This window comes from Ochotona princeps, chromosome 16, assembly GCF_030435755.1.
Source record: "Ochotona princeps isolate mOchPri1 chromosome 16, mOchPri1.hap1, whole genome shotgun sequence".
NCBI classification, from domain to species: domain Eukaryota; kingdom Metazoa; phylum Chordata; class Mammalia; order Lagomorpha; family Ochotonidae; genus Ochotona; species Ochotona princeps.
Genome location: NC_080847.1, coordinates 22,297,277 through 22,314,106, shown reverse-complemented (window position 1 = coordinate 22,314,106; position 16,830 = coordinate 22,297,277). Strand labels below are relative to the sequence as shown.

The window sequence follows — 16,830 nt, the reverse complement described above, 5'->3', positions numbered from 1 at the left end:
ATAATAGTCATTCTATTCTATTGTCTTTTAGAATAGTCATTTTCGGTAATTTGAAGTCATGGGGTGAGTATTTAGCTTAGTGGTCATTAGTTAAGCTTCTCATGTCCCATATTGGTATATCTGGTTCCGACTCCTGCCTCCAGCTGCCTGCTAATGCAGACTTTGGAAAACAGCAGTGATAGCTTAAGTAATTGGGTTTCTGCCACCCATGTAGAAGACATGGAATGTATTCCCAGCCCCTGGCTTCAGTCTGTCCAGCCCTAACAGTTGTGGGCATTTTAGGAGTGAATCATGAGATAAGGCAACTTTCTCTTATGTTCCTCCTTCTCCAGTCAATATTTCAAAGAAATTATGTCATAGAAATGTTAGTATAAATATTTTAAAGGGAAACCATACTGTTCAATATTTTTAGATAGTAATACTGATAATTCTAGAACTGTTGACTCAGGGAGAAATGTATAAGCATACTGGTGAGACCAAGGACTGTTGGCTTCTGGATCATCATTGAAGTTTAAACCAAGAATGGATAGGCTGTCAGTTTGTTTTGCCTGCAAGGTGACTGCATATGTTGTGCTTACAAACCACTCTTTTTGTAATAAACTAGCCCCCAATAAATACATATCAAAGTTTTTTTGTGTTAGAAAATTGTTCATTAAGGATTCTGTCATGTTTTTCTTAGATTCAGATTTTTCCAACTCAGATCGCCTTTGCGAAAGAGAATTAATGCAGAAGAAACCTGGCCAGCAAGCAATGTTTCTTTTCAAATTCTTTATAAAATTGAACAAATAAGTAGACCAGCTCATTTCATGAACTTCAGTTTTTAAAATGGTGTTAATAGGTTTTGTTCTGTATTGGGATTTGGACGTAATTATAAATTACTAATGAGATATTCTTTCCTGATTTTTCTCCTGTCAAAAATAGACCAGTCTATTTAGTAGACTGTTGACCTTCAGGCATCTTGGAAGGGAATTACCAATGCTTTTGCTGATCTCGTTGTGTCATTAGTAGAATGGAAGCTTTGCTATAATATTTGGGAAGGAAAGCAGACAGGTCTGTCTGGAGGCCTCTTCCTCCAGAATTGCCATTTTCTGGAACATTGTGGATTTTGTTTTTGTTTTGAATTTTTCCGTGAAGTATAACATGTATCAAAAGAATGCACCAATAATAAATATAATGAACAACCACAAGTAGGACGCATCTAGAAACAGCACTCCAGCAGTTCCTTAATGCTAGTTTCTGATCACTGTTGTCCATCAACAATGGTGGAGCCACTGTCTTGTCTTCTGACATCACAGATTATGTAAATATAGCCATACATGTACTTCTGTTCCTAGCTTCTTTAACATAATGTTCTGTGTATCGTGGTATATAGTTGTTAACCATTGTTTTTTTTTTGTGAAATTATTGCTATTGTTTTATCCTTTCTGGTGTTGATGGGCAGATGGGTGATGTCCATTTCTTGGCTTTTATAAATAGTGCTGTTGTGATCATTGAGCATTCTTGTATTTGTCTTTTGGTGACCACATTTGCATCTGTTTTGAATATATCTACAGGGGAAGCTGGGAAGCCACTTTAGTAGATACTGTCAGTTTTCTAAAATGATGTATCATGGTACCCTCCCATTAGCATTATGTGATAATTCCATTGCCTCATGTAGTGTTTTCTGTTTTCTTTAATCTAACAACTCTAGTCCTACGTAAAACCATGTGTTTTAGTAGGCTTTTCCCCTATAATTTTCTCCTAAACTATGGGAGGGTGAGAGTATCTCACTGACAGGCTATATTTGTTCACTTTATTCACCAAGATACCACACAGTTTGAGCAAAAATAGGTTTGGGTATTTTTTTAACCATTGGATTCCTGAGTCCAGGTCTCTAGTTCTGAAATGTTATGCATTAATGGAATCATGTGTCACTGCAATAAATGGGTTTCCAGGGCCTGGCATGATAGCGTAGTGATTAAAGTCCTCAACTTGCATGCACCGGGATCCCATATGGGTGCCGGTTCTAATCCCGGTGGCCCCACTTCCCATTCCAGCTCCCTGCTTGTTGCCTGGGAAAGCAGTGGAGGACGGCCCAAAGCCTTGGGACCCTGCACCTGCATGGGAGACCTGGAAGGGGCTCCTGGCTCCTGGCTCCTGACTCCTGGCTCCTGGCTCCTGGCTTCGGATTGGCTCAGCTCCAGCCGTTGCGGCTGCTTGGGGAGTGAACCATCAGACGGAGGACCTTCCTCTCTGTCTCTCCTCCTCTCTATCCACCTTTCCAATAAAAATAAATATATCTTTTTTTAAAATGGGGTTTCAAGAGTTTACACAGAATGCATATTATAAAAAAAAAAAGGTTGCATGGATTTCAAAAAATTTTGCACCCAAAGCTTAATTCCATTTTCAGTGAGTTTCTCAAGTTTCCTAGACATTAGTAATTTATTTAACCACTTTACATGAGTTATCTCTTTTTAAGTGTTTTCCTTGGATTACATTATCTCTAGGAATACTTTAACCTTTCAGTTGGGATACCCACATCCCAGACCAGAGACCAGTGGTTGATACTTGGCTCTAGTTTCTGACTTAATTCCTTCTAATGCAACCATAGGAGGCAGTAATGATGAGTTTCTGCAACTCATGTGGAAAACCTGTATTGAATTCCCAGTGTTCTGTTCTGCCTGGGCTCAGTACCAACCATTGAGGGTATTTGGGTAGTAAACCAGTACAAGTGAACTGTTCTTTGTCTCTCAAAAACAGCAAAACAAAACTTTGGGCATAAATGGAATAAATAATTAAGTATGATTTAATGTCTGCCATATCCTTTCCTGGATACCTTAGTTTAAGGAATAGTATTATTGGGATCTTAAGAGACAATACTTAGGAAAATAATTCTAGATAATTTTAAATTGACCTTACATTTGCAGGGAAATATTTAAATTTGGATAATTTAATGTAAATAGAGACCCTAAACTTTTCTAAAAGAAAATCAGAAATGGGTGGTTTTTGGTGCCCTCTTCCCCCACAACAAAGTCTTTTAATAATGAAAAAGCAAGAAGACACGGGTAAGGGAAGGGAAAAAAGAGAATGTGGAAATGGTGTTCTCACTCACTTTCCTGTAGCCCTTGACCCTAATCACCTCAATCAACTATGTAAAAATCATCAAAAATAAAAATAGTTAATAATGAAAAAAAAAGATGCTGTTTCAGACAAGTTTTAGTAAAGGAATTGATGCTTTAGTAGCATATGGTCAGTTTGGGAAATTAATTTCTTTAGCGTATCATAGAAGAAAGTGGTTTAACTTCTAAAGGAAAGTTAGAATTAAGCTACTACTACTGATAATCACCTGAATAAAAATTCTGTGCTTTTAAACAAGAAAGGAGCTAGTGACACCATAACCTTGTAGCATCTTTCTTGTATCTGGTCAGTGTGAGAAAGAATTTCCCCAGTGCTATGTGACCGGCATTTGTGGATCCTTGATAAATGTTAGCCAGCTTGGAAGCAAATTTATACAATCTTCATGCAGCCTAGTGTCTATGTTAGGATTGGCCATAGTAATGAGCAGTCCTTTGGTGCATTAGATGTGAAATGACTCAACTTAGTGAACCATGGGCTCATTAGAGAAGCCAAGCTATAGCTTAATAATTATGGATAATAACAGTGCCATTGAACCCTGTAGTGTGTGAACAATTAGTCTCTAATGTTGATGGCTGACAGTACAATTTTTCATCAATTCCTAGTCATACGTCTTCTCTACATTTTAACATCTCTCATCAGGGCACTCCTTAAATCCAGTGGTGTATCATAGTTTTGTGCCTTTTTTTTTTCTTTTTCTCCTCTCCCAGCAGTTCATTAAATTTCATTATCTCTTACAAGAGATGGTCTATTAAATTTGGTGAAATATGCTAAAATAGAGACTGACAGCATTTTAATTTGAAAACACCAATCTAATTGATTCCAAGCTGTATGTGTGGCTTCCTGGCAGTTTCCTAAGGCTGGACCTTGGCCACATGTTGAGGCTTCAGTAGAATTTCATACATAAGAGATACTGTGTTACTCAACAGGCCGTTCATTTTATCGTGAAGTGTCATTCATGGTGACTTGGTGATACTGTTCTGAGAGAGGTATATCCATCCACCTGGGGTAACACTTCCCACTGTGCTCTTCCCACCCTCCCTTCCTGAAGCATTAGCTCAGTCAGTGGTGCGCATCCTTCCAGCTTCCTTTCAGGGATATACGTATGTGCACATTTTTATGTGTTTATACATCTCACCAGCCATTAATGATAGTCTGTCATAGATTAGATTCTGTAATTTAGCATTTTATCTTGTTGTTTTCGGTGTTTTTTCTAGCTAGTTCTCTGTCATTTTTTGGGTAGCTCTAAAAATGTTCCATCATCACCAGGGCCTAAGAATTGTCATTTTATCTGATCACGCAGTCATTAGCTGGGTTGCATGCAGTTCGAGCTCAGTTCTTCTGGTTCCCATGTAGTGTTTTTTTCTCCTAGTTGTTTCAGAACTTTCCAGTACAGATGCTATAACCAGCTCTCGTAAATAAACCACTTTAGTTCGAGTTTGCTTATATAAAGCCAAAACATTTTGCTTGGAAATTAAACTTTGTTTCTTCTATAGTGTTTTCATACTTTCTTTTTATTCTACGCTTGTTTTGCTGGGAGTGCTGGTTACATTTCTTTTCCCCTAACTGAAAGCTGACTTCCTCAAGAAGAGTTTGATGTGTCCTGGATAAATTTTGTACATAGTAGGAGCTTTAATAAAGATCTGCAGCTTCCTCCTGCCCTATTATGACAACATCTGGCCTGACCCGAAATGAACACTGTCTACTCTGAGAAGCCTGTTCACCTTTGCTTCCAGTAGCTGTGTCTCTTAGCATCTTCAGGTTCCTAGGAACACCCCCCTTTCAGCTTTCTGATTTCCTACTCCTTTTCTCCCTACTGTGGCTCAATCAAACCTCAATGCAGAGAAACCCAGAGGTCAGAGGTATTTGGAACATTATTCCCACTTAGCATCTTGGTACCCACTTTACTAGCCCTTAGGCAGCCCAGCTGTGGAATTCCAGCTGGACATTGGTCAGTTTTCTGTGCAGGAATATGCATGTGCACATCCTGTTGAGGGCTAATTGACTTTCTGAGCAGCAGTAGTGGCGTGGCCGAAGGCAGCTGAAGGAGAAGCACTGTTGAAAACAAGAGCATTAAGCAAAATTAATTTAAATGGAAATTTGAAGTCCAAAATCAATGACTTTTAAATGGATAATTTTGAAAATAAGACTTCTAGTACTGAAAAATATTCCTCAAGGCTATTTGTGTAAAGCAATTGGCTCACAGTCACATCGCTGGTAAGTAGTGGGGCCCAGATTTCTAACCGCTGTTCTCCGTTGTTCTCTTGTGACAGTCCTTAATGGGGAGTCGCCCTGGCTGCCTGGCACATGGGATAGAGTAGTGGTTAAAGCCACACCAGACTGGCTTTAAACTGTCTCCACTGCTCTCTTTCCATGTACCTTTAGGTCTTCATCTATCAAATGCCCGTAATAGCAGTGCCAGCCTCACAGTGTTGTGGAGTTAACACAGGGGCATTCAGACTACTTGGCACATAATAAGTGTTTAGTAAGTATAGGTATTTTTGCTCTAACCTACCAGCTTTTGTTAATTTTTTGTTTCAGGTAGGAATGTGTTCAGTAATGAGCAACAGAAAACTTTAGCTTCAGTGGCTTGAATAGTGGATTGTTTTTCTCACCTAACAGGAAGTGTGAAGAGTGTTGTTCCATGATGCCACCCGAAACCCATCCCTTTCCTGTTTTTATGCACTGCCATCCCTAGCACACCCCCACTACAGCTTTAATGCCAGCTGTAGCAGTAGACACTGCATTTACATCTAAGACAGAAAAAACTGGGAACGTGGAAAGGCTATGCCTGGCTTTAGCATTAAAAGCAGTTGTTCCCAAATGTATCGGTAGAATTGTGTTTTTATCTCATTGGCTAGAGCTAGGGCACTTAGCCATTTCTAGCTGTAATAGAGGCTGGAAAAAGATTTTCAATGGTGTGTGGCAGACAGCTCATCAAGGCTTTCTGTGAAATTGTAAGCTAGTTGATAATCACTTTAGATAACTTGAGATCTGCCATGGTGAGATTATATATATCACACAAATCAGCAGAAGCTAGATATCAGTTCCCTTCCTCAAGAGCTGATTATTAAACATTCACCAACACACCATTGGGTATGTTTATTCTGTGTGGCAGACTGTAAGGTGACAGTGAGTAAGAGTTAAGGTGGATTATGATTGTGGTATTGGCCACCTAATAACATCTTCCAAGGTCAGTAAACTGTTGAAGTTCGTTTAATGCCAGGGATCACTGGAGATCAAAGTTGAGGGAAATCTCTTAAGGCAATATGGTAGATCCCCTTCACATAATTGGTGGAAATCCAAAGTTTTGGGAGTATATGCTTTGCTCTAAACCCCAAAACCTATGAGTGAAATGGTCTTGCTGGAACCCAGGTTTGCTTGACTGTCCCTTGTGCATTCTCTAGAACTGGTGATTTAAAACTCACCTTTGTGATGCTTTGACCTCTCCCTTATCATACTTCCAGGTCATGCTTATTCTATTATTATTACTCTTAAGAAATTTCCTAGTGGGCCCAGCAGCGTGGCCTAGTGGCTAAAGTCCTCTTCTTGAACGCCCCGGGATCCCATATGGGCGCTGGTTCTGGTCCCGGCAGCTCCACTTCCCATCCAGCTCCCTGCTTGTGGCCTGGGAAAGCAGTCGAGGACGGCCCAGTGCTTTGGGATACTGCACCTGTGTGGGAGACCTGGAGGAGGTTGCTGGTTCCCAGCTTTGGATCGGCGCGCACCGGCCTGTTGTGGCTCACTTGGGGAGTGAATCATCAGACGGAAGATCTTCTTCTCTGTCTCTCCTCCTCTCTCTGTATATCTGACTTTGTAATAAAAATAAATAAATCTTAAAAAAAAAAAAAAAAAGAAATTTGCTAGTACTAGGAAGCTTAACTGCTGTTTTCCATTGGTTTCCCAGGAACCTCACTTCAACTTTAGTTTTTTGTTTATTTTATGTTATTTTAGTTTTTTATTTAAGAGAATGAGTAAGAGAGCTCTCAATTACTAGTTCACTTCTCAGTTACTTAGAACTGGGGACCTTAAGTCAGGAATTGAGAACTCAGTCCAGATCTTTCACGAGTAACAAGAACCCCATGGTTTGAGCTGTTGTCACAGTCTTCAGGAACCTGTATTTTAGCAGGGAACTGGAGCCCAGGAATTGAGCCCAGGCACTCCCATGTAGGATACAGACATCCTAATTGGTTATCTTAACTATTTGGCCAAGTAACCTACTCTTAGGAACCCAACTTTAATCTGCTTTGTTTTTAATTTTAGAGAATGGAGTATTAGATTCCTTTTTGAAAATTAGATGAGCTTAAGGCTGGTCCAACATTCCATGTGGATGCCGGATTTGTGTCCCAGATACTCCCCTTCTTATCTAGCACCCTGCTAATGGCTTAGGGAAAGTAACAGAAGATGACCCAAATGCTTGGGTTTCTACCACCCATGTAGGAGACCCAAGCAAAATCTCTTGGCTCCTGGCTTGGGCCTAGCCCAGCTCTTGACGTTGTGATCATCTGGGAAATCAATCAGCAGATAAACGATCTCTCTTTCTCCCTCTTACTTTTAAATTGATAAATAATTTTTTTGAAAAAACCTGATGTTCATTTAAAAAAATAGATAAGTTTAAAGAATATGAACTCTGCCCTTGAACACTACAGACTAATGTATTAGAAATTTGAGAAATTTGATCTGCATTTATTTATAGTAAGGACTGTCTGAGCTAAAGATGAACCTTTGTCTTTCTAAAGCAGAGACCAGTACATTTTTTTCATAAGTTATTTGGGGGCAGACTCTGTCAGCTGATTTTTCCTCCCTGTGAGGATGGACACACACACATGGCTACACAGTCACGTAGAAGATTTTTACTGAATAATTGAATGCGCCATATAGATTGGCCTCACATTTTCATATATAGAAAATCAGCGGTTGTCTTAGAGTGGACTCTAGAATGAAAATGTCTGCATCCGGTGGTATGACCCTGTACACCCTATCCTGTCAGCTGTTTGCTACGATTGATGGAACAGGCGGCCCACTGATAAAAATGATGGTGTTGCTGATGGAAAGAGATGTGGGGGAAAGAAGCCATGGGAGGGAGTTGGGGTTGAAACCAAATATTGGAAGGATAGGATACGTAGTTCTAGAAATAGTTACTGAGGTTTCAGTAGGGCTTATCCAGCCTTCTGTTATTTTTCAGTTAGTCCAGTCCCATTCCTGCTCTCTTCTCGTACGTTCATGGCGTAACAGTTATATTTTATTGCAGCTTCTAGAAGTGTTGTTTTTTGGAAGTCTTCACTATTAGGAAACAGACACCTCGTAACTCTGTTAAACACAAAGATGTGTTTATGTGATTTATGTTTCTGTCCATGACTAAATACTTTTCTTAACCATTTGTTAATCATTTTTAACAGCCGAGTTACATCAGCGATGTGGGACCCCCTGGGCGAAGCTCTCTGGATAGCATCGAGATGGCTTATGCCCGACAGGTGAGCGTGCTCCTGAAGATTTAATATAGGAAAGTTCTTTGTAAGCCACTGGGGTAGAGAAAGAGAACAAAGACTTCTTGTGAAAGTCAAACCATGAAAACAAGTTGAGTTTTTGTTTAGATGACTGGTTAATACTTTACCATTTAGGCTGCTGAAGAATTCTATCAAATAATGAAGTAGAATGGCTTGGGTTTGATTGAAGGAATTGAAATTTGCCCTTTACTCTGACCAAGGCATCTCATTTTTCAGTTTGGGCAACAGTTATTTGTACAGTAAAGCCTTGCATAACTGTGTTGCCTGCCAAATAGAGTTGTGTATTAACTGAATTTACCTCATAGGCTCGTAGTATCAGATAGCCTTTCTCCCCTTGAGAGGACTTTTTAAGAAAGTTTTTCTGCCTTGGTAAGCATAGTGTACCCAACGTTGTTGTGTACACTAACATCTTAGAGAAGCTTGTTATGTGATGACCTTGCAAGAGTGTGGTTGGTGGGATGAGATGCTTTCTGGGAAACAAGCCTTCTTCTGGACTGAAGCTGTCCACAGGACTGCAAGCACTGTATGCATCCTTGAATTTGACTTTGAATAAAGCAATGCCTGCGTACTGTGTGTTTCGTTGTAATTTGCCACATTCCTCTGCATAGTATCAAGAAGGGAAACCATTCCTGTTTCTTGAATTGAGGGTGTTGGGCTGAACTATTATCCTGGGTCATCTTGTCTAAGTGGTGTCCAGGGGCATCTTCTCAGCTGTTAGCAGCTCCCATGATTCTTTGGGGATAGAAGCATCAGTGCCGCTTGTGTCTACACTTCACCCTTTTCCGTTTCCTTCCCTCCCAGGTGGAGCAAGGCAGCTGTGGGGGCAAGTGAGAAACAGTGAGAAACAGACCCTGTGCTTTCGATGGACAGCAACATTAACTGAGTTACCCTGCTGTTTTCAGAAGTCCCTAATTTTACTACTTATTCAGAGAGATTTTCTAGAACTTTAAAAAGTCTCTCTCCTTCATTGCATTTCTCCCACTTCCAGCTGAAGCAGCAGAAGCCAGTTCCATCAGCTTTGCACAGACCACTTTCGCCTCCTTCCAGATGTCTCATGTATTATTACTGACCTTTACTTATTTCACTGTACTTGATTTTTAAATCTCTGTCTCACCCTCCGTGTACGTACATATATCCTTTACATTTTAACCTTCATTGTGGCTGGTTCCCTCTATTGCCAAAGCCACCACCTGGAGTTCAGACTAATAAACTTAGAAGCTTCTGGAAAGAGAAACAGTGTGTCTTTTGCATGTGCAGAGACTCAGCTTCATAAAGCTGGCATTTTATAACACTTTGACACAGGAATGTCAATATCTGTTTACATCGCTGTTCTATGGAGAAGTAATTTTTCTGTCTCATATTGAACATGGTACTTTGCAAAGGGGAAGACTCCTGATAAAATTTTGTAAGAGAATAAGTACTCCCTCAGTCCACACCCATTACTTGATCTTGATAACAGTCCTAAAAGCCAAAGAGCCCGTTGTCCCAAACTTAAAATAGAGGAAACTGGGATCAAGAATATGGCATAGTGGCGCCAACATGCTATATGGATGGCTGTTTGCATCCTGGTTGCTCCACTTCTTCACTCTTCTTTTTTTTTTTAAAGATTTATTTATTTTTATTGGAAAGGCAGATATACAGAGAGGAGGAGAGACAGAGAAGAAAATCCGTCCAATGATTCATTCCCCTAGCAGCCGCAATGGATGGAGCTGAGCCAATCTGAAACCAGGAACCAGAAGCCTCTTCCGGGTCTCCTACGAGGGTTCAGGATCCCAAGGCTTTGGGCCGTCCTTGACTACTTTCCCAGGCCACAGGCAAGAAGCTGGGTGGGAAGCAGGGCTGCTGGGATTAGAACCAGCACCCGTATGGAGTCCCGGCGCATGTAAGGCAAGGACTTCAGCCGCTAGGCTACTGCACTGGGCCCGGTTGCTCCACTTCTGATCTAGCTTCTTACATGTGGCCTGGGAAAGCACTTCAGACTGACTCAGCTCTGGCCATTGTGGTTATTTGGTAAGTAAACCAGCAGATGCAAGATTCTCTCCCCTTTCTTTCTTTCTCTTTCTCTCTCTCTCAGTCTCCTTCTCTCTGTATAACTCTGCTTTCAAATGAATAAATAAATCTTTAGAAAAATAAGGTACAGGAAATGCAAGTTGAATTTCCTAATATCACACAGCCTTGTTCAGTTCTTAGTAGAACAAGAACTTTACAAACAGGGTACAATATTCTTGCTAGTTTCTACTATTGTTATTTTAGTTCCCTTAAAGTAAAATATAAAGTAGCAGTGACTTCCCCATGCCATAACACCCTGTCCAGCAGCAATGGATGTGTGCCTTTTGGTGGGGGAGGGATGTCACCTGACATTCGCTTTTCAATCCAAAAGCCTTAAGGCCTAGGACCATTTGATTCTTTGACCAGAATTTTAGCAGATTTTCCTTAGCAGCAACTGGAGTCGTTTCTTTTTCCCCATCATCCATCTTGTTTTTCTTGCAGCCCTTCCCTGAAGCCATTCTTCAGATAAAATGGATTCTGGAAGGCTGGACTAGTAATTAGGACTGGTGTGTTGCCCACAGCATACAAAGCCACAGGAGCTGGACAGAAGCTTCTCCTCCCCGGCTTCAAGACTGTTTCAGGAGGTTTTAGAAGAACTAGGAATGGAAAATTTGCCGTTGACTTTGCTTTTCATCGTTTCAGATTTATATCTATAATGAGAAGATTGTAAACGGGCATCTGCAGCCTAACCTCGTGGACCTCTGTGCTTCGGTCACAGAACTGGAGGATAAGGTAGCACACCTAGTTAACCCCGTGGGGTTGCGGGCTTCAGTGCTGGGATTAGTGTGGGCTCTCAGCTTGCTGACTCAGCTGCAACATGCCTTGGTGATCTTGAATAAGATGCTAACTATTCTTCAGAGTTTGTTTGTTGTTGTAATTTTGGGGTAGCTTTTATGCTGATGATCTTTTAGTGCAAGGTTCAGAAGGCCTGTGCAGGACTAGTTAATGGTCACAGTTCTCTCTCTGCTTTGAAGTCCTGTCAGGCTCTGGTTTCCTGTTGAACAGTTTGTGTCCTCAGGCAGAGCTGAAATTTAAAGATGATGCTCTTTTCCACTTGTGAGCCCCTTGAACTTGATTCATCAGATGGGCTCTGCACTATTCCTCTCTGACTACTCCCACCTAATCAAATACTTGTTTTCCTCGCTCAGTTCATCCCTAGGCACTCCCCCTGTAAGCAGCAGGAGAGGATGAAAGAAGTAGGTGAATAGGTGGGTGGGTTGGTAGGTAATCAAGAAGGAGGGAGAGAAGGATTTTGTGGAAGCAGGCAACCTGTACAGAGATTTTTGTTTTCAAATTGCATCTGATTTTATTGTGGTTTTTAACAAGATACAAGGCAATATTAATACATCTAAAGAACAAAGAAAGAATTCACTAGTTATCCCATCACCCAGTGAAATGTGGCGAGATAGTCTACAGTTCTCCTTTGCTTTGGAAAAAGTATGAACCTGCTTTTCTCTGATTGTGCTACCTTCTAAGGATTCTTAGCTTCTAGAATATTACCAGAGTGTCAGGGAGTATGTTTTTAAGGAGATATTTACAGCCAAGAGGAGTTGGTGCAGTGGGAGGCAGGAGGAAGGGTCCCAGCTGTGTAGTAGCAGCACAAAGGAAAGAACACTGGCTCCTTTCTTAGAAGGCGTGTTTTGGAAGAAAGTGAGTGGGAAGGAAAATGAGATACTACGGTGCTCACAAAATGGGGTAAGAGCCATGGCCCCTGGAAAATCTCCAGAAGGACAAAAACTGCATTATTTAGGTTAAACTCTTATTTTGAGCCTTAAGAAGCTCAAATAACCTTGTAAAGACTGAAAAGCACTTGAGTTTAAACTCCTAGAGCTTTGGACAATTATAAATGTATTCACTTTCTCTTAAGGGATAACCCACTGAGATTCAGTGTTCTTGTTACTTTAATGTAGTTTTAATTATGTAGGTGGTTATGTCAGACCTGAAATAGTAATTGATCTGAAAAACGACTCAAGAGAGGGACAAGGGTGTTCATCTGGGGATACAAGTCTGGCAGCTGGCAGAGGCACGGGCACGTTGCTGCTGAGCTTGAGCCTGGTGTCTCACAGAGCGACCCTTAACTCCCACTCTCCTCCTCCTACCTGCCTTTGAGGTCTGAGTGCCACAAGAAGCCAAATACTTTTTAGAGCCCCGCAGTGTTGTCACATGCGGTCTCCTACATCCGCAGAGCATTTCTGACATGTGGACCATGGTAAAGCAAATGACGGATGTGCTGCTGGCACCAGCAGCTGACGCCCTGAAGAGCCGCAGCAGCGTGGAGGTGCGCATGGAGTTTGTCAGGCAGGCCTTGGGCTATCTTGAACAGAGGTAAGACGGCAGTTGGGCAGTGGGACTGGCTTTCAAGTCTCCTGCAATCCAGTGTTTTCTCAGTTTATAAGTTGTTCTCAGGCTTTGTGCACTGTAGCTGGCATAACTTAAACAAGAGTGAAGAAAGCTACAAAACAATCCTCTTTCCAAAAATGTGTCACCATGACTATTTCTACAAAGATAACAAAATCACAAGTGTAAAGTTCTGAAAGTAAATTTCTCTTTTTCCTTCTGTCCCTTTATCATAAGTGGTAGACTCTAATACTTTAGACCGTAATTCAGTTTCTTAATATAGCACAGCCATTATGTTAGGCTTTCATGTTGACACTCGGCATTTTGCTTTTTATTCTTAGTATTGCTACCATGTTCAAACCTTAGGAAGGCCCCTTTAACCTTACTTGCCCTCTATATAATATAATCCTTTCAAGACAGGGCACTCCCCAGCTGCCAGAGCCTGTACTTTGTGCTAGGTTTTCTTTGCCACCGCTTCATTAATAGGAGTTGGTCACTGAGGCACTTGTGGCTGTCTGTGACCTTGAGCCCTATTGTTACTTTTGCTAACAGGCCAGTGCAATTCACGCCTGACTTGGGACACTCCTTCCAGCCCTGAATGGACCAGCAGGGTTGTCCTGAGTGTACAGCAGACTTGATTTCAGAGACAAGGTGCCAGGATTGCCCCTGCAGGCTGGAGAAGAGAAAGCCAAGTAGAACACACTAAATTACAGCCCTTCGCCCCTGAGCCTCTGCACCTGCCAACAGTAGTCTTGGAGTATGGATGCCATTTGCCAACACAATAGTATTTCATTGGGAAGTCATAGATTTCCTTGGATATAACAAGTAGTTCATGCTCACTATAGCAGGGAGTAGGTTTTTATACTAAATACTGTATTATATAATAGCTACATTAAATGACTACCATGAGGCATATTACGCTCAGCTGCTGCTCTTTTGTTAAGAAAAGTCTGAGATTTCAAGTAATTTTTTTCTTGCTCTGACATAGGCATGTAGAGTTTAGAAAATGTTTCACCAGTGTTTAGCTAAATTTTTATGTTCAAGTTTTGGGTATATGGCTTTTCTGGCATAAAGAGCCTACTATTTGTAGTAGAATCTGTTTGTTACCAGTTAGCATAGTCTGAGTCAGAATTTCTTATATAAAAACCATCCAGAATTTTCTTTTTATTGGTTGTAAGTATATGACTGCTGATGATTGCTTTTTCTTGGATCATCCCTGTACTGTTTTCTCTTTTGTGTTAGGTTTAAAGTCCAGGCCATGCTCTGCAGATTTCAGAGCCCAACGTCATGGATACGGACATAGATGTGTGCAGAAAATGTTGACATGAATGTTTACAATAAGTGTTTTCAGCTCCACCTTCCCCCATTGTCTTCCTTTTTTTGTTTTTCCAGTTATAAAAATTACACCCTTGTGACTGTCTTTGGAAATTTGCACCAGGCCCAGTTGGGTGGGGTGCCCGGAACTTACCAATTAGTTCGGAGTTTCCTGAACATCAAACTTCCAGCCCCCTTACCAGGGCTTCAGGTACAGGCACCTTTCTCCATGTGGTCAGTTATACCTCTGAGCAGTTGCTCTCAGATTACAGTTTCAGTTAGAATGAGGATGTGTGGGGAAACTGCAGTGTGGAAGAGAGACCAAGGAGGGACTGGGAGCAGCTGAGGATAGAAGCTGGGGGCTTCTTTGGCTCATAGCAAGGAGTCCCAGCAAATGGTGGTGGCTGCTTAGCCACAGTGAGGGAGGGGGGAGGTGGAAGAGTCCTTAGGTTCTAGGTGTGCTTTTCAAGTTGAAGTATCAGAACTTGCTGATGACCTTGGGGCGTGTTGTGAGGGGCAGAATCAGGTATGACTTCTGAAATTTTTGGTGAAAGCACCTGGGAAATTGGAGTTGAGTATGGCTTTTAGGGTTTGGATCCTCTTCCCTGCCTGTAGTTCAGCTGAGAGGATTATCTTGTTAATCACCATGCAGTGTGCACTGGAGCTTTATGTCAAGGGTATGGGGTTGATTAGATTCAGAGGCTAGCTTCATAAAACACTTAGGAGTTCCACTTGCTTTTAAGAAAAGAAAATTTTGGGCCCGGCGGCGTGGCCTAGTGGCTAAGGTCCTCGCCTTGAATGCACCGGGATCCCATATGGGCTCTGGTTCTAATCCTGGCAGCTCCACTTCTCATCCAGCTCCCTGCTTGTGGCCTGGGAAAGCAGTCGAGGATGGCCTGAAGCTTTGGGACCCTGCAGCCGCGTGGGAGACCTGGAAGAGGTTCCTGGTTCCCGGCTTCAGATTGGCATAGCACTGGCTGTTGCGGCTCACCTGGGGAGTGAATCATGGGACGGAGGATCTTCCTCTCTGTCTCTCCTCCTCTCTGTATCTCTGACTTTGTAATTAAAAAAAATAATAAATAAATAAATCATTTAAAAAAAAAAAAAAGAAAAGAAAATTTTTTTTAGATTTGTTTATCTGAAAGGCAGATATACAGAGAAAGGGTGGGAGAGACATCTTCATTCTGCTGGTTCTCTCGCAGGATGGCCATAACAACCAGAGCTGGGTCAGTCTGAAGCGAGGAGCTTTATCCTGGTTTCCCATGTGGATGCAGGAATCCAAGGACTTGGGCTATGCTCCGTTGCTTTTCCCAGGCACATGGCCAGGGAGCTGGATTCAAATTGGAGCAGCCCGGACTTGAACCAACACCTTTATAGTGGCTTTACCTACTATGCCACAGCACTGGCCCTCTACTTACTTTCAAAGAATAAGGATTCACCAGATTACAGTCTTGGAAAAGGATATGTCAGGAGGAGAAAACAGCAGAAGCAAAAGCCTGGGGGCTGGAACGAGACTCAGGAGTATGATCAGATTTGGCAGGCTCAGGGCCAGCGGAGAAGGCCTTGAGTGCCTGGCCAAGCACTGTAGAATTTTGCTCAAAGGAGTTTAGGTGATCAAGTGGCATGATTGAATCTGGATTTTTAGAAAGAGTGTGCCCAGGAATGTGAGGGAAGGAGCAAGAAAGGGTGTCTGAGGTCTGGCACACAGGCAAAGTAACCAGAGCAGATCCTGCAAAATGGAACAGAGCTGCCTTCCTGGTGCCTGATAGAAGTGATTGGCTCATCGTGTAGTTAGCATTTTGTAAACTCGAGTGTAATAAGGATAGTCTCTTACTGGGCAGTGATATTGTTATCCCTGTGTTGTAGGGTTTGTGGGAGTGCATGTCTGCCAATTACCACAGAAGAATAAATTAACCTGGTCACTGCAGGCCACTGAGATTCCATGGGGAAGCCACAGGGCTGGTTTTGCATCAGGAAAGATACTTAGATCTGAGCCCAGCTGCCATTTACCAGCTTACCTCAGACAAGTTACTAACCTGCCGAGTGCCTTGGCTTCTTAATGTAAACAGCTCTTGGCCAGTGGGATTGTGAAGATCAAGTGACTTCCTATAAGGAGAGGGGTTTAGCTGGGTGTTGACATATCAGAAGCCATCAGTTTGCTTTTGTTCCTTTCTTTTGAACATGTATCTTTCCTCTTTTAGGATGGAGAAGTGGAAGGTCATCCTGTGTGGGCTCTGATTTATTACTGCATGCGCTGTGGAGACCTGCTTGCTGCTTCCCAAGTAGTTAATCGAGCCCAGCATCAGCTGGGAGAGTTTAAAACTTGGTTCCAGGAGTACATGAACAGCAAGGACAGAAGGTTCGGTGAATGAGATGGCACACCAGAAGGAGTTGTGTGCAGTTGAATGGGTGGCCTCCCTGGCAGTGTTCTCTTGTCCCTTTATATACTCAAAATAGGCTTCTGCCCAAGCAAAAAAAAAAAATCTGTAAATCAAGTAGGACTGTGTTG

General features: G+C 41.9%; 1 protein-coding gene across 2 annotated transcripts in view; it reads left to right on the top strand.

Moving 5' to 3' along the window:
• NUP93 (nucleoporin 93) overlaps window positions 1-16,830 on the top strand; it is a 96,281-nt gene that overhangs the window by 69,150 nt on the left and 10,301 nt on the right. For both annotated transcript variants that reach the window (XM_058673997.1, XM_004583872.3), the window contains exons 6-10: window positions 8,514-8,588; window positions 11,313-11,402; window positions 12,856-12,995; window positions 14,400-14,532; window positions 16,523-16,680. In XM_058673997.1, coding sequence (XP_058529980.1) covers window positions 8,514-8,588; window positions 11,313-11,402; window positions 12,856-12,995; window positions 14,400-14,532; window positions 16,523-16,680 — 596 coding nt within the window. The remainder of the gene's footprint in view (window positions 1-8,513; window positions 8,589-11,312; window positions 11,403-12,855; window positions 12,996-14,399; window positions 14,533-16,522; window positions 16,681-16,830) is intronic.